Here is a 22537-nt window from a genome sequence, read left to right on the forward strand (position 1 = left end):
GGGGGCAATAGTATCTTTAGGGGATCCTGAAAAAAAATTGGGTTAATTTTCAAGTCCTGGAAGAGGCAGCTCTATCATTTTCTGTCCAGTCTATGCATAATGGGAAAGTACAGGGCTTGTCTCAAGCCTGGGTAGACTAGTCTGTTAGGCTGGATCATCTCAGCTAGCCACCACAAAATTATTCTGAGAAGTCTGTAGTTCAAAGATGATCCTTAGGTGGTGTTTTTCAGATTAGTAGTGTTATCATAGTCCTGGAGGAGTGCGGTCCCATCCTTCTTATGGAGACTTCAAAGGTCACTTGTTAGGCATGCTCATGGTTCACTGCAGAAATGGTAAGGGTGAAGACTTTGAGAAATATACATCTTTAAAAGAGAGAACTCTAGCTTTGACAATGATGATAGCCAGATGAGAATATGTTTAAAAGATCTGAGTCTTCAGGTACTGTAGGATCCTCTTCAGGCTCTCTTTCTCACACCCAGCAGCCTCTCCCAGGTTCAGCTCCTAGCCAACCTTCTCATGGCACACATGTCATCTACCTGACAGTCAGCACTCACAGTTCTTTCCTGTGATAGTGACCTCAGTGGGCAAGGTGCATCTCCTAACACTAGCTTCCTTTTACTTCCCTCAGAAGCAACTGACATACCACCTGGCAGTATTCTGATCAAACCACAGACAGGTCAGCCCTTCATAAATCCAGATGGAAGTCCAGTTGCATATAATCCTCCTATGACTCAAAAGCCAGTTCAAACCTAAGTTCGAACTGGTCCTCCACAGCCACCTCTGCCACCTCTACCACCTCAGCAGTCACCTGGGGGAGGAATGGTGATGATACAACTCACCCTACCAAACAATCCACAACCTTGGGCACACTCACCCCACAGGGGAACCAAAACAAATATTGCTGTGTATGGTAGGAGGCTGCTAGTTCATTTCCCTCAAACCCAAAATAACCACACAGATACTGTATTAATTAAATCACTGCTTGCCTATCAGCTCTAGCTTCTTACTGAATAACTCTTATATCTGAATTTAACCCATTTCTATTAGTCTGTGTATTGACACGTGTTTGTGGCTTACCAGGTAAAGTTCTGTCTAGCATCTGTCTCTGGTAGTGGCTCCATAACTTCTCTCTGACTCCACCTCCTTTCTCCCAGCATTCAGCTTAGTTTTCCCCACCTAACTAAGTTCTACCTATAGGCCAAGCCACTTGCTTTATTCATTAACCAATAAAAGCAACACATAGAGAGAAGGACCTCCCACACCGACTGTGACCACCAGAGTGGGCAGAAGTGTATGGAATTTAGTAACAATGTAGATAATATTGTTCAGCATAGTCCTCAACTTTGCAGTGCCATCGTTTCAGCAATTCAGTGACCAGCACCCGCTCAGCTGTCCACCCTAAAAATCATCTTGGGACCATCGTTTTCCATCATGTTGCCATTTGCTAAACCCTTTGTTCCTGGACAGGGAGATGCCAGTTTCCCACTTCTTGGCCGACCCCTGCAGTACAACCCCCCTGTTCTTCTGCATGGACACATTTCACACCAACAGTGTCAGTCTGGCAGCAGGCATGGAAACTGAGGACATAGACAAGCTAAGAAAGCTGCATCCACTGACCTTGGAGCCAACAAAGCAGTCATTGGCCAGGTGGAATGCCATTGTAGTAGGCTATTAAGAATGTAACATATTAAATAACATATTAGGTAATAACCAAATTGGAATATAGTTATACCTGAACATTCAAGGTGTTTACTAAAGGTGACTCAAAGTCAGAGGGATGTTTTCCATCAATTGGAATAGGAACACGGCTTACCAGAGGCCTCTCAAATCCCCTCATTGTTTATACTTTCTGACTTGTTTTATTTATGCTCCTCTGAAAGCTCTACTTTGGTGTTTCTTTTCTTTTAATGACACACACAAGACTTAAAGTGGAAGATGGTACTCTACTAAATTATCATATACCCAGAGCATAGCTTTGAAACAAGTAAAGCAACAGTTGAAAGAACTAATCTGAGAGAATGATTTCATGACTTTATTTCAAAGTTCTGTCTGCAGTAATGTGCCAGATAAAAGACTCATTCCGAATATGTGAGAATGAAAATTAAAATAATGCAGCTAAGTGCAAAAGAGAGACTGAATCTCACAAACACAGTATTGAGGACAATAAGTCAACATGGGAGGACTACATAACTTCTAAGTGTTCTTAGCAATAATAAAAACTGGAATCTTATTCAATTATATAAGAATTAAGGCCAGGATGGGGATAAAAGAGATTCTCAAACTTAGTAATGCCAGGTCCCTTGAGTTTTGTGACAGTTTGATGCATATGTTGCCGTTTTGGTCCTGGGCAATGTAAGACCCTATGTCTGTGTTAGTAAATGCACTTGTTCATGCCCAGGTGTGTCTCTCAGCTCTGAACAAGCCGAAGAAGTCAGTTACATATTTTACAAATGCTTTATTGACCCATTTGTGAAATACACATGTTCCTCAAATACCAATATCTACTTATGAATGGAGGCTTTCATGATCAAATGAGTTTAGGAAGTGCTCTACACTCCAAGCCTGCTTCTCTGAGTGTCAGTATTTATTAACATGACTATGGCTCTGAAAAGGCAGGCTTTTTGTAAAAAATCCTCATTTAGTTTGTTTAATGAAGTCTGTATCCAGTTTATTCAACAGATAAAATTTTAAGTTTGAAAAATGTTTTTACATATTTAAATTGAAACAGAAAATATTTTTCATTCTTTATTACTTTGAGTGGGACATATAATGAATATTTTCTAAGTATTGAGTATGTGACTGTGTTCACTATTAAAATTGGGAGAAAAATGTCCTAGTTGGGGATTGGGGAGGCAGGTCAAAACAAGAGAGTAGGGGAGGAGGAACAAATAACATTAAGGATGTTTTATAAAGCTTCAAGGAATTATATTGTTCTATATTTACTTAAAAGTATATATAGTAGGTACACACACATGCGTGTGCACACAGCAAGTTGTATGTATGTATGTATACGTGTGCGTATGTATATATATATTTGTTTTTATATGTGTATAATATATAAAATAATAAACAAAGCCAATAAATTGAGGAGGAGTATGGGACGTAGGGAGTGATGGAGGGAGAAAAAGTGGGTAAGTGATATAATTTTTAAAATTTAATAATTAATCATAATAAAAGTATATTTAAAAAAATATCTCACTATGTAGCCCTGGCTGTACTGGAATTCACTCTGTAAGCCAGGCTTGAACTCAGAGATCTACCCGCCTCTGCCTCCTAACTGCAGAGATTTAAGACATCTGCTATCACACCAGGCCAAATATGTGCCTTATTTCAGAAACTATTGTAGTAAAAATCTAAAACATACACATTGATGGTGTATACACATCAACAGGTTTGTGGGTTTTAGCAGGATGCTCAGAATGACAGTTATTATTTGAGTCTAAAATTTCAACAAAGGATTTAAACACATACTGAACACCAAGTACTAGAGTCAGGGGTGGGGCTGCATTGATCTTGTGGATTCTGCCCTGTGATGAGTACTGATGGCTATCACTGTGGAAGGTAGTGCTGCGGGAGACAGGGATGGCAGGAAAGTACTCAGTTCCTCTCACAAGGTTCCAGCTTGATTTGGGATCTGTGATCCTCTGTATAATTTATCATCAGGCTACAACAAGCCAAGAGGAAGCACAGCCATGGCCTACTCTGTGGTATCCAGGGTACAGCAGACTCTCCATTCCAGTTCTATTCTAGAAACACGGGTAGATACATAGGGAGAACGTTCTTATAAACACTCACCCAAGAGTGAGTTCTGCTAACAGTGTCATTAGGCCCTTCCATCCTTGATACTATGTGTCTCAGCCTGTTTGTGTGTCTATAACAAAACCTTATAGAGCTAGAGAGATGGTTCAGTCATGAAGAGCACTTGTTGCTCTCCCAGAGGACCCAAGTTCAAGTCCTAGTATCCGCATGGCTTCAGGATATCTGATTCTCTTCTGGCTTCCACTAGCACCATACACATGTACGTTGCATAAATAAACAAAAACAAATACTGTAAGATGCTACAGACTGAATGATTTAGAAACATCAGAGCACATTTTCTTCCAGTTCTGTAGGCATAAAAGTCCAAGAACAAGTTGCTATCAAGTTCCATGTACCTTGTAGATATCTGTACGAGAGTGGTACTTTCTCATGGTAGGAGTGGTAGGAGCAGAGGTACAACAGTTCTGTAAATCCCTTCTGTAAGATATGCCCAGTCCTGAGGGCATTCATAATCCAACCCTGTCCTGCCCGTGGTCCTGCTCCAATACTGTTACATTGTTATTAAGTGTCTGCACATGGTTCTGAGTAACACTAGTGTGCAGACTACATCACTGTGCATCAGTGAAGATTGGCGTATCTGTGGAGTGCAGTGCAGACGTAATGGACAACCTCCACAACCATCGAGCCTCCATCCTGAAGTCAGACAAATAAATAAACAAATAAATAAACTGTCTGATAGTTTATTTATCAACTATCCCTGAGGAAGGAAAGCAGTACTGCTATAGGATAGAATCATATTTGAAATAGCTATCATCAGTTATTTAAGCCAAGTCAATAATAATAACATAATTAATCAGTACCTATTACCCATATGACTCAATTAATACTTATAGTTTTTATAACTTTCCATAGTTATGAAGTTGTTTTGCCTATTGCAGAGCAAATAAATGATTAAGAAGATAATCTAATATATATTAAATAATTAGGATTACGGTTATTCTTTCCATTTTCCTCCCTATAAATGCAGATAAATACATGGGTATTCATTTTCCATTAAGTGACTATAGTACCACAGTCCAATTACAGACAGCAATATTGTTAATTCATTCATATTTTCCATCATGATTATGAGTGATAATTTTCCCCAGAATTCCAAAGGTCTGCTTTGTTAAAAACTGAGACACAACTCTGCATCACTTTGACTAGTGCTCAAATGAGTCAGCCTTCTTTACTGACTTACTTTATATTTCTCTTTTACTATTTTTAAAGTACTCTTCGTTTTTTAAATTTTATTTTTAAATTTTTTCAGACAATATATTTTGGTCATATCCTTTCCCCTCCCACAACTCTGCCCATATCCCCACTCCCTACCATCTTAGTTCATATTTTCTCTTTCTAAAAAATAACTGGACCTGGGCTCCTCACAGTCCACTGGTGTGTCGTCATGTCCTATTGTCTTTTCAGTACTGGCCTCCATTTACTAGAAGGGAAGCTTCTTTGGTGAAGGGGTGATAGCAATACGAATCTGCATAAGAAAATACTTGAATATTGTTAGGAATTATGCTGGTCTAGCAAAGAGGCAGGAGTAGGTTCTCTTCTAAGATCTATGACCTACTTCACTAGATCCAATATTTGGTTAGGTTTTAGTACCACACACAGTTTCCCTCCCACTGACAGAAGGTGAGCCTTAAGTTCAATTAGATAGCTGTTGTTTACCACAAACATGAATTCCACGATTGAAATTTTTTGGGTATCTTGCCATGCTTGTCATTGTTGTGGTTAATAGATGTCACTGCTGGGAGGACTGTTTCATTGCCCCCCATCTCTTGCCATGCTGGTCATTGTTGTGGTTAACAGATGTCACTGGGAGGACTGTTTCATTGCCCCCCATCTCTTGAAAGCTCTGCATCATAGTTACTGGTACTATGGAAGCATGAAGAAAGATCCATCTTGATATCGGGATCCAGTATTCTAAGTGTTTTGGTGTCTTCAGCACTAGCCCCCACCTCCACCATCTGAAAGGCAACTAAGGGCTACAATAAGAGTTTACATTGCTTTAGTGGTCACTATGATTACTACAACCAACCATTTGATATTGAGATTTTCGTTAGTCTATGCTTCTTGTGGGGAACAATGCCAGCCCAAGTGCTATAATACAGAGACTAACAGATCCTGGTTAGCCCTGCCCCAGAGAACATGCCTGCAGCACAGCTTCTAAATTTATGGCGCAGGGAATATCTTTGAAGGGGGCAGAAAGACTGCAAGAGCAAGAGTACCAGGAAGTCTGCTATGAAACCATTTGTCTTCGAAATGGCTGCCTAAACAAGACCTGAGCAATGACAATGTCAATAGACATGCTAACATGGAAAGGTAGAGCATCTTATGGGTTCCACCCTTAGACAGACAACTACAGACAACTAATGACTGCTGAGAGAAGGGAAATTGGTTTTTCTCACGAATGAGCAATCTAATTGGTTATCCATTACAAAATAGTCAGAACTGAAACCATATACACACAAACGACAAAAAAAAGAGATTTGGTTATATATTTATAATGTATAACAATATTCAAAAATAAAGAGGCTATCAATTTAAAACTGGGGGGATGACCATGAGAGGGTTAGAGAGAGAGGGCATGGGAGGCAGGAGATGAAGAGAAAGAAAAGGGTAGATGTAGGCCCATATTTCTGTATGGTATGGCAGCCAGGTGCTAAAGCCATAGGCCCGATCTGAAGTGATCACGTAGCCCTGCAGACAGGGGGAACATCTGCCTAACAAAAGGTCAGGATGTTGTTGCTCCTTTCTTTGTTAGGGAAAATAGTTATCTATGTTGGGGCCCACAGGCTCTAACAGGTAGAAGTGATGTATTTATATTTTAATTAAAATTAAAAACACCAAAAGCACATGTGTGCGTGTATACACACATACAGAGGAAAAGAAACAAACAAGCAGTTCATTATGTGCTGGCTAACTATTCCTGAGTGGCCTATCTTGTGGATGTAGGAGATTGCCTAGAGCCATTATCTTCAAGAAAAGATTTTTCCTTTCCCTGCAGGTATCAATTGCAAATACCTTCTTGGTTAGGTTTGTGTTCACTTTCCTTTCTCCTTACTGGGATGTTGTCTGATTTGAACATGTGCAGGCCTTCTGCATATTGTCATAATACCTATGAGTTCATGTGTATATCATCCAGCTTAGACTCCTAGGAATAGTGGACAGGGTGCCTGAACTGGCCTTCCCCTGTAATCAAACTGGTGACTACCCTAATTGTCATCAGCGATACTCCATCCAGTAATGATGGAAGCAGATGCAGAGATGCATAGCCAAGCACTGTGCTGAGCTCCAAGAGTCTTGAAGAAAGAGAGGAGGGATTGTGTGAGCCAGGGAGTCATGGTGGGGGAGCCACTACTGTTATGTCTGGAAAAAGCTCTTTTGTTGGAGTAATCTACCACTTCTGGCTATTCTACATTCTAGGCATTTTTCCTTTACCAGACAAAAGACTTGCAAACATGTTTTCTTCCATCTTATTGCTTGTGCTATTTTTGTCACTTTTACAGAATAATAATTTATATTTGAATGAAATAAAATGCAACAATTTTCTCTTTCATATAACTCAGACAGTCCTCACATTCATGAACCTCCTGTCTGCCCTCTTGGTGCTTCATTTGCTGGGTGGCAGGTACTGCCATGTCCATTTTGCTCATGCAGATTAATGTTCGTTCAAAAACTCACCAATAATTCTGTGTTTTGATAACTTTAACCAGCTATTTTATGAAAATGTTATGATTTTATTTACATCCAAGTATGTTATCCCTTTAAAGGAGTTTTTGTGTAAAGTGGGGCATTTGGATTGAGTCTTCTTATCCTGCATAGCTGAAAGTTTCAGTATCACATTTTGGAAGACTCATTTTTTTTTATTATTTCAGCTGATTTTGGCTTACCTGTCTCCACCTTTTCCAGTTTTCTAAGGTATAAACTTAATTTATTTAAAATTCTTTTTAAATGTATTTAAATCTGTAAATTCCCTTCCGGACTTTGCTATCTCACAGGTTTTAAGTGTTTTCATTGTTTCTTAAGTTAAAGTATTATTAAAGTTCTCTTTGGATTTTATCCAACACCCTGTTCTTTTTTTTTTAATTTATTAGGTTTTAAAAAGAATACCAATCCAAGTTCCCACTCCGTTCCCTCCTCCCATTCCCTCCACACACTATCCCACCTTACTCCCATGCAATCCTCAGAGAGGGTAAGGCACATTGCTTTGTGGAAGGTTTAAGGCCCTCCCTACTACATCTAGGCTGAGCAAGGTGTCCATCCAAAGAGAATAGGATCCCAAAAAGACAGTATAAGCAGTAGGGATAAATCCTGGTGCCACTGCCAGTGGCCCTGCAGTCTGCCCCAGCAATTCAACTGCCAACCACATTCAGAGTGACTAGTTTGGTCCTATGCTTGTTCCTTTCCAGTCTGGCTAGAGTTGGTGAACTCCATTAGCTCAGGTAAACTGTTCTTATTGTATGCTGCATAATCTCCAAGTATTTGGGGGGTTTTCTGTTGTTTTTCCATTAATGACAGTTAATTTAATTTCAATACTTACAATACGATTTTCCAAATTTCTTAAATTTTCTAAAGTGTGTTGTGTAGTTGGAGACTGCTTACTCATTTCCTTGCTGCCCAGACATGAAATAATCACACAGAAACTATATAAACTATATTAATTACAATACTGTTTGGTCAATAGCTTAAGCATATTTCTAGCTAGCTCTTACATCTTAAATTAACCCATTCCTAATATTTTATATTTTACCATGAGGCTCATGGTTTACCAGTAAGGTTCCAGGGCAGGCATCTTTTTCCTTCGCAGCTACAAGGTGGCTCCTTGATTCTGCCTACTCTCTCTATGTACCTTTTCCAGCCTGGCTACATTCTGTTAAGCCACTGGCTGAAAGCAGCTTCATTATTAACCAATGGGAATAAAACAAATTCATAGCATACGGAAGGAGAATCTCACATCAGTGTTTCTTGGTCTATAACTTGGTTTATCTTAGTGAACATTCTAAATGTTTTTGAGGGGAAAAAAGTGTATTCTCTTGCTGATGAATGACAGGAACAGAGGGCAGCAATACCCAGCAGATAGCTAGTACTCTTCTGGTCCCTCTGTCCTCACTGGTTTCATGTTTGCTGCAAGTGTAATAAGAGATTCATATATTTCTTCTGAAGTTCTATCAGATTTGTTTGTGATCCACTCTAACAATCTCTTCCTTGATATATTCTGCCTATTGAACACTCATTGGGCTATTTTCTATTATTTTACATGTTTATTTATATCTGATATTTGCTACTCTTTTCTACTTGTTGTTTTGTTCTTTGTTTCTGTTTTTGTCTCTAGTTCTTTTCTGTACGTTGTGATTTCACTTGAGCATTTTATGGCTCCATAGTACATATCTTACCCTCCTTGTTCTTAGCATTTTTCATCAGTTACCATAAAGTTTGCAATGTACATTTACCAAAATAGTCTATAATGGTGATAGGTGATAGTTTACCAAAATGACAAAACAGCCTTCAAACATGGTGTTTTCTTACAAATAGAACATCAAAATGGATTAAGGGAAAATAGATGAAGGCCATTACCAGTCATTAAAGAAACAAAAATTCAAATCTGGGAGCGCACTACTTCTCTTTCAGAATGACTTAAGATAATACCCGTGACAAAGCCAAAGATTCATAAGGATGCAAATAAACAGGGCTCTGGTGGAATGGAAAATTTGATGTTTCTGTGGAAAATGATAATCTACATCCTGCCTACAAGATAAGCAGTGTCTTTATCAATAGCATCTAATTATGATGGACAACCAAAAGCAGTGAAAATAGTTTTTGTTTTGGGTGTTGCTGAGGATTCAACTCACCAGTAACTTGTAAGGAGGTAACCTGTGGGTAACACTTGAGATTTTCAATTAGTAGCCCATGTCTTTTGGGAGTTGGTCTGTTCACCCATGGAACTTCATTGACCAGGAGACTCTGTCCCTTCTAGCTTGCTTAATAGTATTGGAAGGTGTTGTGCGGGCCTTGAGGGAAGGAAAGTCATCAGTGATCTCAATCAGTGCTGAAATGTGCAAGCTACATACAACACTGATCTGCCAGGCAAGATTTGCCCACTGGTACAATGGTGGCATATGGTTAAAGAGATAACCAATTACTTTATGATTGGAGATGAGATAATGTCCTGCTCCACAGATGGTATTTATATTGTAATCCTGGTCAAAAGTCTACAACTATAGGCTGATCTTAGGGAGAACTTGTTAAGTGGACATGCTGTTAAACTGTCTTTCAAATATTTATGTCTGCACCCATATGTTTGGGTGCTTTCAACTTTAGTCACAGATTTAACTTTTCTTTAGTGGACCGTATTTAATACAGGGACACACACATATATGACCAAAGCACCAAGTATAAAAACTCCTGAGTGCTCACCTATAATCATCTCTATTAACCTCTCCCTTCATCAAAGACTTAGGAAACATCATAGAATAGTGGGAGTAGAGAATGACAGATAAAGAGGATAGCTATCAAGTGCACATTTCTGGGCTTTCCATGCTTCTGCACATGAGTGCACAGTGGCTGTGGTTACTGACACAAGTACTGTATAAGCTCAAACTAGTCAAACTTCTAGCACGAATAGGAGACCGCCCAGAGACCCCCCGTTTTTGGTGGTATTAGCAATTAATGGTTTATGAAAGAGAAAACATCACTCTTCTTGGGGAGATGTTACCCACGCCTCAGTATATGGCACCACACCCATCATATATGGGCAACACTAAATGAGCTCATATGGTTATTAATAACAAATAAGAGGACATGGATTTAGGATGGTGGTGGAGTGAGGGACCCTAGGGGGTTGGACTGAGGTAATGGTGGATGAAATTAAGATACATTCTATAAATATATAAAAATTTCAAAGAAGAAAGGATTTTTTAAAGAAAAGGAAACAGTTCTAGTGGATGGTTTCTTATAAAACTAGACGTGCAATTATCATACAAACGTTCTATTGTATTCTGCAGCATTTACCTTAGAGATGTGAAAACTTTATTTGCACCAGAATATACGGCAATGTTTATAGATCTTTATATATAATGCCCAACAATCTGTGAGGAAGGTCTCTCAATTGATAAATGACTTAACTGTAGTACACCATGAAGTACGTCTTATCTATAAGAGGGAATGAACTCACTGATTAGGATCTGCAAGGGATTGTGCTGAGTGTGTAGAGTCAATCAAATGACTAACCTGCTGTATGACTCTATTTACATAATGATCTTTTCATGATACAACTGCAGACACAGAAAATAATACTAAGATAGTAGGGAGAAGAGGAGAGTGCACATGACTGTGAAGCATGGCATGAGGGAGCCCTTGGTCAGGCAACAGTTTTCTGTGTTGACTGTAGTACTAACTACACAAAACCCCAGAAGTGAAAAATCTCACAAAGATCTATATACACATCATGGCATGGCAGATACCCTTTTCATGTTGCTCTAAAATTATACATAAAGCAACTGTTATGGAATACTGAGTGAAGTGCCATGCCTCTCCCCTCTACTTGCAACTGTTTGGTTTGATTTAAACCTACAAATACAAAAGTCTGAAGATTTGTATTACTACACTTGATAAAAAATACGAAATCTGAAAGCTTTAATTACTATGCTTGATAAAGAAAATAAGTATATATACATTTACAGACACAAATGTTCAGAGAGAATCATCTGAAAGATAAATAACTATAATGAGTCTTTCTCTGTCCTGTCAGCCAGCTCCAAAATAATGACATGGAGACTTCATATTGTTTACGAAAGCTCAACCTATAGGTTAGGCTTGTTTCTAACTAGCTCTTATAATTTGAATTAACCCATATTTTTATTAATCGGCATTCTGCCACATGGCTTTTGCCTCTACCTCATTCTGTGTGTCCAACTCATTCTCTCCCTCTCTTTTCGCCAGAATCCTCTCTGTCACCAGAAGTCCTGCTTAACCTCTTCCAAGCTATAGGTCATTCAGTTTTTCATTACACCAATTACAGCAGTACATCATTACACAATGTACAAATATCCCACAATACTACCCAATTTTTTGTCTAAATAAAAATGGAAGTCTTTAACTCTAATACAGTAAAATTATATACAATAATAACAATTATTAAGTAAAAATTAAATTCAGAATGCCCAGTCCTAGTCAAATATTTTCTAGTCAAATTGGAAAAATTATTCTATATTATCTCTCTTATTTTGATAAGCCCAAAGTTTTATACCTAAGCTGTTTTCTATCATAACTGTATTCCTATCATAAAAATATATTTTAGACCTTAAAACATCTATTTTGATAAACAACTTAAGTTTAGCCTTTTCAGCCTACAAACTTTATATCTTTTATTTAATTTTTTCTGAATTTGGTAACAAGAAAAACTATATAATGATCTAGTCCTAATCCTATCAGAGACCAAAACAAAGATAAAATATTACTTGAATAAGGAAGTGCAGAAAAAAATAACTTTCAAAACTAAAATGTGACAGAAACAGCTGACTGCCTGTACATTCACCGAAGGTTCCTCTGTAATACTGGGGCATCCATCTTCGACCTACAGCCCTATAATATCTGACAGACTTTTCTGTGACACAGGACTTTTGAAGGAATATCCTACCTTGTCTTGCCAAAGTTCAACAGTCACTTTCTTTTGTGTCAAGAAAGTTTGTCTAGTTTGAACAGTATACTGTCAGCAGTCATGGCAAGGGCAGTTTCTTGCCCATACGGTTAGCTTTGCTGCATTGAAGGCAAACTCCATATGGAGGTTCCTAGAGGCCCATTATTCTTTTTTGAAGTAAATTGGTGCTGCCAGGAGTAGATGTATCTTACCGTCATTAAAAGACTTATGTTATTAAAACATTTTAATACCATATTCTGTAGGTCTCCTAAATGTTTGAAGACCATCTATCTATCTAAAATATATTTCTGTATGACTTTGAAAATATAACTAACACGACTATAAGTTTGATTGTAATCATGATTAACTACTAACCTGCATTTCTTAACTATCCTAAATGGTTTATAATAATAGTTTTTAAGTATTAGAACTTTACATTACATTTCAAATGAGCTGCATAGGTACAATACCTTAAATGAGAATAGAAACATATATAAAGTAGAACAAAAATAACTGTAAATTCCTATATAAAAACCCGCACCAATGTAAAATATTTGAGACTAGAGGTTGTTCAAAGCCAGACAATCTACCCTTTTATAAATCATTTCTATACCATACCCCCTTTTCTCTTCATAAAGAGATCCCTGAATCTAATCTAATCTTTATTCATCTTTTTTACTGACCATTATAACAACTTGTAACCAACCCCCATAAATAATGACAAAAATCCATAATCCACTGAAAAACCAAAACCCACCAATTACACCTATTGACTTTGGCCACTGTGTTCTCTAGACTGCTTCCTGTTGTCTGGAGGTGATGGCATCTTTAGGGGATTCTGAAAAAAATGGGATAATGGTCAAGTCCTCAGAGAGCTAGCTGTACTGTTTTTTGTTTAGCCTCTGTGTGATGGCAAAGTGTAGAGTTTACCTGAAGTCCTGGCTGGGTAATCTGTAAGGCTGGACCACCTCAGCTGTCAGCTTTGAAGTTGTTATGGATTCAGAATTTTGAGGAAACTGCAACAAAGGCACTCTGAGAAGCTGGTTTACCTGAGCTACATGTCTTCATTGGTGTCACAAGTCAGTTAAAAATGACATTTATTATATGTTTGAGCAGGTAAAAGGCAAATGTCGACTTTACACATCCAGTTGAACTGTATAACAAATTCTTTATGAAAGGGTGGCATGTAATAATAAGTCAGGAGAACTCTGTAGCCAACAAGATTTATCACGTTTCATCCAGTCTCATAGCTGTTTCCATGTAAAAAGATCAGCATATATGTCACGTAGTCTTTCTTGGTTTCTTTTTTTAATGTCTATAGCCAAGATTTTTTAGGAGGTCTCCTCCAATAAAATCTGATCTTCATTAATTTTTAAGAGAACCATAACTTGCTTCCTGTGGAAAACTTCTCTTGCAACACAACATATTTTCTGACTTCCATTTTAAAGTTAAAAATTCTTAAAATATATAGTTTAGTTTAATATAGCAGTTTCTATAATACAATGTCTCTCAGAAGTGATTGTCTTTTGTACATTAGCATTTAAAAAATTAAAAGTCAGCAAAGTACCATACAGAATCCAGACACCCTGTGTATTTCCCATCTTTATGTAGCTTACTTTTTTATATTGTTTTACTTTTTCTTAAAAGACATTATTATTTTTTAACTATTTTTTGACTGTATATACCCATTTTTTTTTCTTCAGCAGTTAAGTACATTTTTAAACATACATTTAAGTACATTTTTAGAGGTTTTCTGTGTCTGGACCTGGTTTTACTAAGTGCCTGCAGGTTATCAGACTATGTGAGACAAATCTTAAACTGCCATGTCAGTCATAGTTCAGCTTAGCACATGGCGTTGGTGGCTGGCTCAAGCCCAAAGGTAGCAGCCAAGAGCCATGTCTCTGTACACTAAGCATTGGCCCACCTGAGAGATTGCAGGATCGGGAATCCACATCTAGCTCCATGTCCAGAAATTGTCTTAGCTTTCTCAGATGCTATGTTTGGATATTTGAGTCTACACAGAGGAAGCCATGAGGAACGAGTCTTTCTCTGTCCCAACAGCCAGCTCCCAATATAATTACATGAAGACTACTTATTAATTATGAAAGCTCAGCCTATAGCTTAAGCTTGTCCCTAACTAGTTCTTATAACTTAAATTAACCCATACTTTTATTCATCTATGTTCTACCACATGGCTTTTACCTCTATCCCTCTCTGTGTGTTCAAATCATTCCTTGTCTGGCTGGTTTCTCTACCTCTCTTCTCCCCACAGTCCTCTCTGTCACCAGAATTCTTCACTAACCTCTTCCTAGCTATTGATCATTCAGCTTTCTATTACAACAATCACAGACATACATTTCCACACAGTATACACATATTCTATAACAAACAACTTGATGAATTTATACATTGCTTTATGAAATATAAAAACTATGGAAAAATTTAATAACTGGAACCTGTTATTAAATTTAAATTTTGGTAAAACTAATATAATTCACCAAAACTTTTATAACATTCTGATCCAAAATGGTTTATAAACTACAATAATAGTAGCTCTTAATTTATGTGTCATAAATTAAATATCTGAAGCAAGAAAACACAGCAACATGGCATACAATTCTAAGTAAAAGTTACCTTTAAAAACAGTAATAAAAATAATCCTCTATTCTAAGTTATTTTGCATGAAAAAAGCCAGTCTCGTATATTCGTTAAGGGTCTGTCTTAACTGATTTCTCATTAATACAACAAAGTACTCATGGAAGTCCAAGGAGAGCACACTGGCTTTGTGGTCTCACGATGGAAAGCAATGCTGTCAGCAGTGTACATGAGGAAGCACCAAATCATCAGATATAAAGCCAGCAAAGCTGCTCAGGTCTTGCTTTCTGGATTGGGAAGACTGAAGTGCCAACCATAACAACCTTAATTTCTTCCAAAGACACACTCCCAAGTGATGCAGGCATTTCCTGTTAAGTTCCACCTACGGTTGTCATATTAGAAATCATTTTTTTTCTAATGCCCTCAGGGGACATTCTCAAGTCACTTCCAAGCCAAAGCAGTCTACACTGATGCAGTATATTTGAACTACACTCTGCATCTACACTGCTTCAGTAACATGGCATAATGGCATAATACAAGCACACACCCCTGAGGTTTCCTGACACATATGGTCTAAGAAATCCTCTAACAAAACAGGATAAAGAAACTGGTCAAGATGGAATGCCTCTCAGAACTTAATAAAGTATATCACCACCGAGTTCTGAGCAAGACGAATTACTGTTTGTCATCACAGCCATGAGACGGACGTCTGGCACTCTAAAAGCCTGTAGATTCTGCATCCTATAGTGCATCCTGAAGTCAAGTCTCCAGAAAGCCCCGAACCAGTACTTTTCTTAGCAATTCATTTAGCAATGAAAGGGAGACAAATGGTGTAATATTCTAGTTAAACTGTATTTAAAAACCCTTCCTACATGAAAAAATATAAATGGTGCTTCCTTCCTTTAGGATTGCATATTCTTAATTATTTTAATAAACTGTTGGTACTATACTTACCTTTTTTCTAGGAATATTATTTTCACTAATATGTTCCCAATATTTAAATGCTTTTTCTTCACTTGAATCATAAGATTACAATATACCCCAAGTGCAGATGCACTGCATATTTTCTGGGGACCAATTTCAAAGTGTCCATTAGCAGAGTAGGTGTTGAACACACAGTGAGGAATGCCCCCACTGGGACCATAAAGAACAAGACAGTTCCCATATTCTGATATGGGCTCAACAGCTCAGATAAGACTTTAAATAAAATTAAAAGAAAAACATACTTTTTGTGAAGGAAAACAAAGAAATAATTTCCTTACTCTTTTTTTAAAAAGTCTACAATAGGAAGATAAATGAGAAATTACTTTTTAAAAGCAGCTTGAGGTTCTTGATACCACCAGCCAAATATTGATCATTACAAAGAATACAATTTGAGAAAAACATTAACAAATAAAAATCTAAAATCTATGAGTGACATAAACATAAGAGGGCAAACTATTAATCATAAAAGCCCAAGAAGGACTAGTGACACTGGTTCAGAAAAAGCAATTCAGGCAAGGACATTCTCAGAATAACTAAGAGGAATGTACAGCCCATAACAGACTCCATAGCATATTATTATCCCCTTTTTGTGGATGAGGCCACCACGGCACAAAGCAGTTATTTAGTCTATGACCATGTTAGCCAGCAATCTCATATTACTTTAAAGATGAGTCCTCTGAGAAACTCTCTCAGGATACAGGCACTCTGAGCAATTGTAGTATGATATTAGAATGAACAGGAAGCAGATTATTCTGTAAAGATAATAAGCAGAAAGAAAAAATTATGTGAAAGGCAGTTTGAAACAATGTAACCTCATGGTATACCTGGCATAGGGGGTGCAGTGTGACGTGCGAGGGGGGCAGTTTTCTGAGGTAGGTCCACACATAGCCCTTTACCACACTGGGCTTTCATCTGACAGTGGAGAAAAGGCATGGGCAGGCTATTTGTAGAGAGGGCTAGGGTATTTGAGCAATGCTACTGGATGCAGAGAAGTCCTTTAAAATAAATTTAGGGCAAGATGATACATGCACATCCTTAACAGAAAATCAGCAGATATCAATCAGAGCCGTGACTATTTGCTGTCAGGAGGACAAGACTGGAGCTCAATGAAAACTCCCAGGATCTATAAGCTAAGACTCCTAAGAATGGGATATACAGAGCCTGAACTAGCCATCTCCTGTAACCAGGCAAGACTTTCAGTGAAGGGACTGGAACCTGAACCCAACCACATAACCCTTGACCTATAATGTGCCCTTCCTACAAGATATGCGAGGACAAAAGTGGCACAGAAATTACGGGAGTAGTGAGTCAATGACTGATCCAGTTTGAGACCCATACTATCAGAGGGAACCTAGGAACCAGAGGTTGGACAGCTCAGAGACCCAAGACAGAACCAAACAAAAAGAAAAAGAAAAAAAAAGTCAATGAAATGCTTTCTAATGATATTCTGCTATTCTCATACATCATTGCCTAGCCAAATTGTCATCAGAGAAGCCTCACCCAGAAACAAATGCAGAGACACAGAGTCAAACATTAGGCAGACCTCAGGGAATCCCGTAGAAAAATGGGAAGCAAGGATTATGGGAGCCAGAGGGGTCAAGGATGCCACAAGAAAACCCACAGAATCAATTAACTTAGGCTCATGGGGGTGCACAGAGACTGAATCACCAACTGACTAAGGTACATGGGACTGACCTAGGCCCTCTGAACAAATGTTACAGTTGTGAAGCTTTGTCTTTTGTGGGACTCCTAACAGTGGGAGCAGGCGCTGTTCCTGACTGTTGCCTGCTTTCAGGACCCTTTCCTCCTACTAGGTTGCCTAGTCCAGCCTTAATAGGAGAGGAGATGCCTAGTCTTACTGCAATTTGATATGCCATGGCTGGCTGATATACATGGGAGGCCAGCCCTTTCTGAAAAGAAAGGAGGAGGAGTGGATTAGGGGTGGGTTAGAGGTAAGGACTGGGGGAGAAGAGGGAGGGGAAATGTGATTGGGCTGGGAAAAATTAATTAGCTAAAAAAAAAATCAAGAGAGAAAATAAAACCGAATCTATAACTTTTTATTCAATTAATTTACTTATTTTACATTCAGACTGTCATCTCCCCCTCCCTTCTCTCCTCCCATTTCTCTACCCCTCTTCCATATTCACTCAGAAAGGGGCCAACCTCCCATGGGCTTCAGCAAAGCATGGCATATCAAGCTGTCCTAAGACCAAACACCTTCCACTGTATTCAGACTGGCCAAGGCAATCCAGCATGAGAAATAGAGACAATCCTGCTCCCATTAACAGGGGTCCCACAAAGGACCCAAGCTACACAACTGTCACATATATGCTAGGGGCCTAAATTAGTCCTATGCTGGTTCCCTGGTTCTTGGTTCATACTCTGTGAGTTCCCATGAGCCAGTTTAGCCATTACTGTGGTTTTCTAGCTATGCCCCCAAATCCCCTGACTCCTACAATTCCCCCTTCCTCTCCTCAGCAGGACTCCCCAAACTGAACCCAATGTCTGGCTTTGGGTCTCTGAATCTGCCTCCATCATTCACTGGATGAAGTCTCTCCAATGTCAACTGGGGTAGTCACCAATTCAAACACCAGAGATGGCCAGTTCAGGCTATGCATCAACTGCTGCCAAGAGTCTTAGGTGGGGCCGTCCTTGCAGACTCATGGAAGTTTCCCTTGTATCAGGATTCTACCCCACTCTGTAAAACCTACCTTTCCAGTCATCTCTCTCAGCACTTTCCCCCTCCACCCACCCCACAACCCAACCCCTCAGGTACTCATGCCCACCCACCCCGAGTCCAACCAGGAGATCTCCCCTATACGATCACCCAAAAGGGGTAATTGCTGAAACTTCCTTCAAACTCTTTCACGTACTGCCCCTTCACTGTTTAAAATTCATGGCCTCTAAAAAACTGTTGTTACATGTGTGTTCCTAGATGCATAAATGCAATCTTCTGATTCCTGTATAATGTTACTTATATGTGTATATGTTTTCAGGGTTGATCCTTTGTCACTAAATGGTATGCTCTTCCCTGGGGCGATGACTTCACTTTTGCTCTCATTATTTCTTAGCTACTTGTTGTTCTTTGTCTGGAGTTGAGACCTCCTAAGCATTCTACTTTGTGTATCTATTGGTATCATCTGTGTTCATGTCATGTTTAGCCTCATGTGAGGCTTCATGAGTGCAGCTTCTGAGATTCATAAAAGACATAATATCACAGCAAACTCTCTGGTCCTCTGACTTTTACAAGCTTTCTGTCCCCTCTTCTGCAATGACCTCTGAACCAAAGGTGCAGAAGTTGTATCATAAATTTAGCAGTTGGTACTGTGCCCCACAATTTTGTATCTTGATTGACTGTGCTTTTCTATAATGACACCCATCTATTGTAAAGAGAAGTCTCCTTGATGAGAGAGAAGGACTACATTTATATGTGGGTATAAGGACAAATATTTAGAATGCAGTAAGGAATCATTCTGGTTTAGTAAAGTGACCATTGTAAGTTCTTTTCTAATGTCCATACTAGCCCTAGGTTTCCAGTATTGGGCATGATTCCCTCTTGTTGAGTGGGCCTTAAGTACTATTAGAGAGCTGTGGGTTACCATCAAGGTATGTCTGCCACTGTTGTATCCTTAGGGTACATGCTAGTCGTTGTGGATCACATGTTTCACAGCTGGGTAGGACAGTTGGTTGCTTTCCTTCTTTGGAAAATTGTATGGCACCTTCTGGTTTGTTATTGCCCTTAGTTGTCCCCAAGATGTGGAAGGTAAGTGCCTACTGATGAATAGAACTGACCTAAAAGCCTTTTCCCTGAGGATGAATTATGAAATCTTTTATTACAGCATTAGTTTCAACACACACTGGAAATATTTTTCCTGCTCATTTTTCATACCCTTGAATTTAGACCTAAACTTAAGCACAGAAGGTACACCTTTGTGCTAAGCTTTTACTTGGTCTTACAAGCAAGAATTACAGTCATTCTTGGTTCTTAACGACTGTGGAAGATATATCCCTGTACAGTACCTGGGGGTGTTGCTCTAACTGTGGTCTCCAGATATGCATTATCATCTCCTAGGGACTTAGTTCTCTGGACCCATAACTTAAAGAAGTCTGTTGTTGGGGCTTACAGCCAGCAACTGAACAGAAATCCTGATAATGGTGACACCTGATGTTTTAATACATGTGGGAAAGTTGTGGGATGACTGTTTTCTTGTTTCTCTCTCCTACAACTGCCATGAAGAGTGAGCCTGGTTTTCTGAAGCTTTTTAGGTAATTATTTAACAGCATTATTTAAATCTAATAATTATAGATGTGACTTCTGAAAAGGCCCCCTCCAAATGGAGTAGTCTACCTACTCCATTTTTTTTGTCCTAAAATTTTAAGTAACTTTGGTTTCACTTCAGAAAAAAGTGTTCTTTGTGTTTCTAGTTTTGGTTTTTCTAACTGTACTTCATAAGAGGATAAATGAAACACTCTGCAGGGCTATCTCCCTAATTTATACATTATACATTTATGAACTCAATAGTGTGAAACATTTTTCTGCATTTCAGGCCCAAACTGCTTTGCAGAAACTGCTGTCATCCCAGCTGGTAGAGAGGTGAAGACCGACGAATGCACCATATGCCACTGCACCTACGAGGAGGGGACCTGGAGAATCGAGCGACAAGCTATGTGCACAAGACACGAATGCAGGCAAATGTAGACTTCACAATATAAAAACTCTCATGTTTTTCTAGAATATTTTACTAATGTGACATTCTAGATGACTCTGAGAAATATCAATCAAAAAACAGAAGACTTTTGATAAGGAGTCAAGGAAAATGGTTGGTACTTTTCCTTTTCTTGGTAACAATTACAGCAAGAGACAGAAATGGATGTATTTCAAAACATCAATAAGAACTTTGGACATAAACTCCCTCTCTAAATAAATGTGCTATTTTCACAGTAAGTACACTAAAGTTCACTATTCTATATTAAATGTGTTTCTATAATCCCTCTATTAGAGTCTTATATATTAAAAATGCTGTTGTCAACCGTCCTCACTGTGTTAGCCTTCATTCCATCACAGGGCCTGCTGGTGATACCAGGAATCTCTTACACCTGCACATGGAATACAGTACCCCGTTAAGGGACTACAGAAAATAATGACTGCTTTATAGAAGAATCCTGTTCAACTGCAATTTAACTAGTGCTGTGTTTCTAAAGCTTGCCCCAGGACACATCCTAATTCACATAAACAGGCTTCCATATTTTAATAACCCATTTCTTTTATCAGTTCATCCTTAGTCATTTGGGAAATGTAGGTATAAAGATTGCTAGCACACACTTTTTCAGTTCTCACAGTAGTCCATAAACAAACACTTCGGGGCATTTCATTTTCATTCACATCACCTATTGTTTTTCTAAGTACGATTTGAATTCATTCCCTGAGGAAGAGGAAAGCTGGGACATCTGTATTAGTGCCCATGAAGCTGCAGCTTTAAAGCATTCTGTGTGTGCATGCAGGGGTTTCCCTGAATTCTCTGGAGAATAGTTAAGAAAAGTCAAATTCCTGAACAAGCTTATACCTGAAATACAAACTCTGCTATAGGCATCTCAGCTCCTGGCTCAGTGACTGACACTGCTTGTTGAGGCAGATGTCTATCCTCAGTAACAGACGGAGTGAGATGATAAATCTGTCTTGTATCAAGAATAGTGCAGATGCAAGTAGAATTCTTTGTCCAATTATGTTTCAACAAGTGAAAATGAAGGCTAAGTACAGTCTTTCCTACAGTCATATATAATCCAAATTGTTTTCATTTGCACATGGACTAATAAAAAAGCTGCTGCTATGTGTTGCTGACCATACCATGGTGACTGTGAACAGTTCCCTTTTTATGAACCACATCAGCACTTGGTATACTAGTGAGAGAGGCAGTCAGGGTCTTAATATATGTAAACAAAACTAAAGTAACTATTTTCAACCTTTATGTACATTTCCCTACATTTATTTTTTCTAAATTTTAAAATTAAGTACCTATTATACAAAAAAAATCTTGTGGAGACAAAAAAGAGATGAGGGTTGTTTTGTTTTCTTCATGTGCTTTTATCTATAGCATGACAGGACTAAGAATTACACTGTACTATTTTATAAACCCAATTGGAAGCTAGAAAATGAATACTTCCAGAGAGACTTACTAAAAAGAGCACAGTGCACACATGCAAACCCTACCAGTATATAATAATTTCAATAGTTTTGTTGAATAAGTCAATGACAATTGATACGTTTCTCATATATTGAAAATTTGAATCATTATAATAAATACAAAAATTACCAGGGTGTTTGCATATGCTTATATTTTCAATCTTACTTTTGAAGAATGTCTTGGGTCTGGTAGATTAGCATGTCCATCAATTTCATGAAAATACTCAGGGGTATTTTAGCTAGTTATCTCAGGTACTTGTTTTCAGCTTGCCAAAACTGAAATCTTAGTATGAAGGACTGTTAGGCACCATCTATCCCTCCATTATTCAGAG

At 38.4% G+C, this 22537-nt stretch overlaps 1 protein-coding gene across 1 annotated transcript in view; it reads left to right on the plus strand.

The window, feature by feature from the left end:
• Vwc2 (von Willebrand factor C domain containing 2) overlaps positions 1-21059 on the plus strand; it is a 151074-nt gene extending 130015 nt beyond the window's left edge. Inside the window, exon 4 of the mRNA XM_048435424.3 lies at positions 20572-21059. Within this exon, the coding sequence (XP_048291381.1) occupies positions 20572-20723 (152 nt within the window). The 3' untranslated portion in view covers positions 20724-21059. The remainder of the gene's footprint in view (positions 1-20571) is intronic.
• The last annotated feature ends 1478 nt before the right edge of the window (positions 21060-22537 follow it).

This window comes from Myodes glareolus, chromosome 8 (assembly GCF_982192425.1).
Source record: "Myodes glareolus chromosome 8, mMyoGla1.1, whole genome shotgun sequence".
Classification (NCBI taxonomy): Eukaryota; Metazoa; Chordata; class Mammalia; order Rodentia; family Cricetidae; genus Myodes; species Myodes glareolus.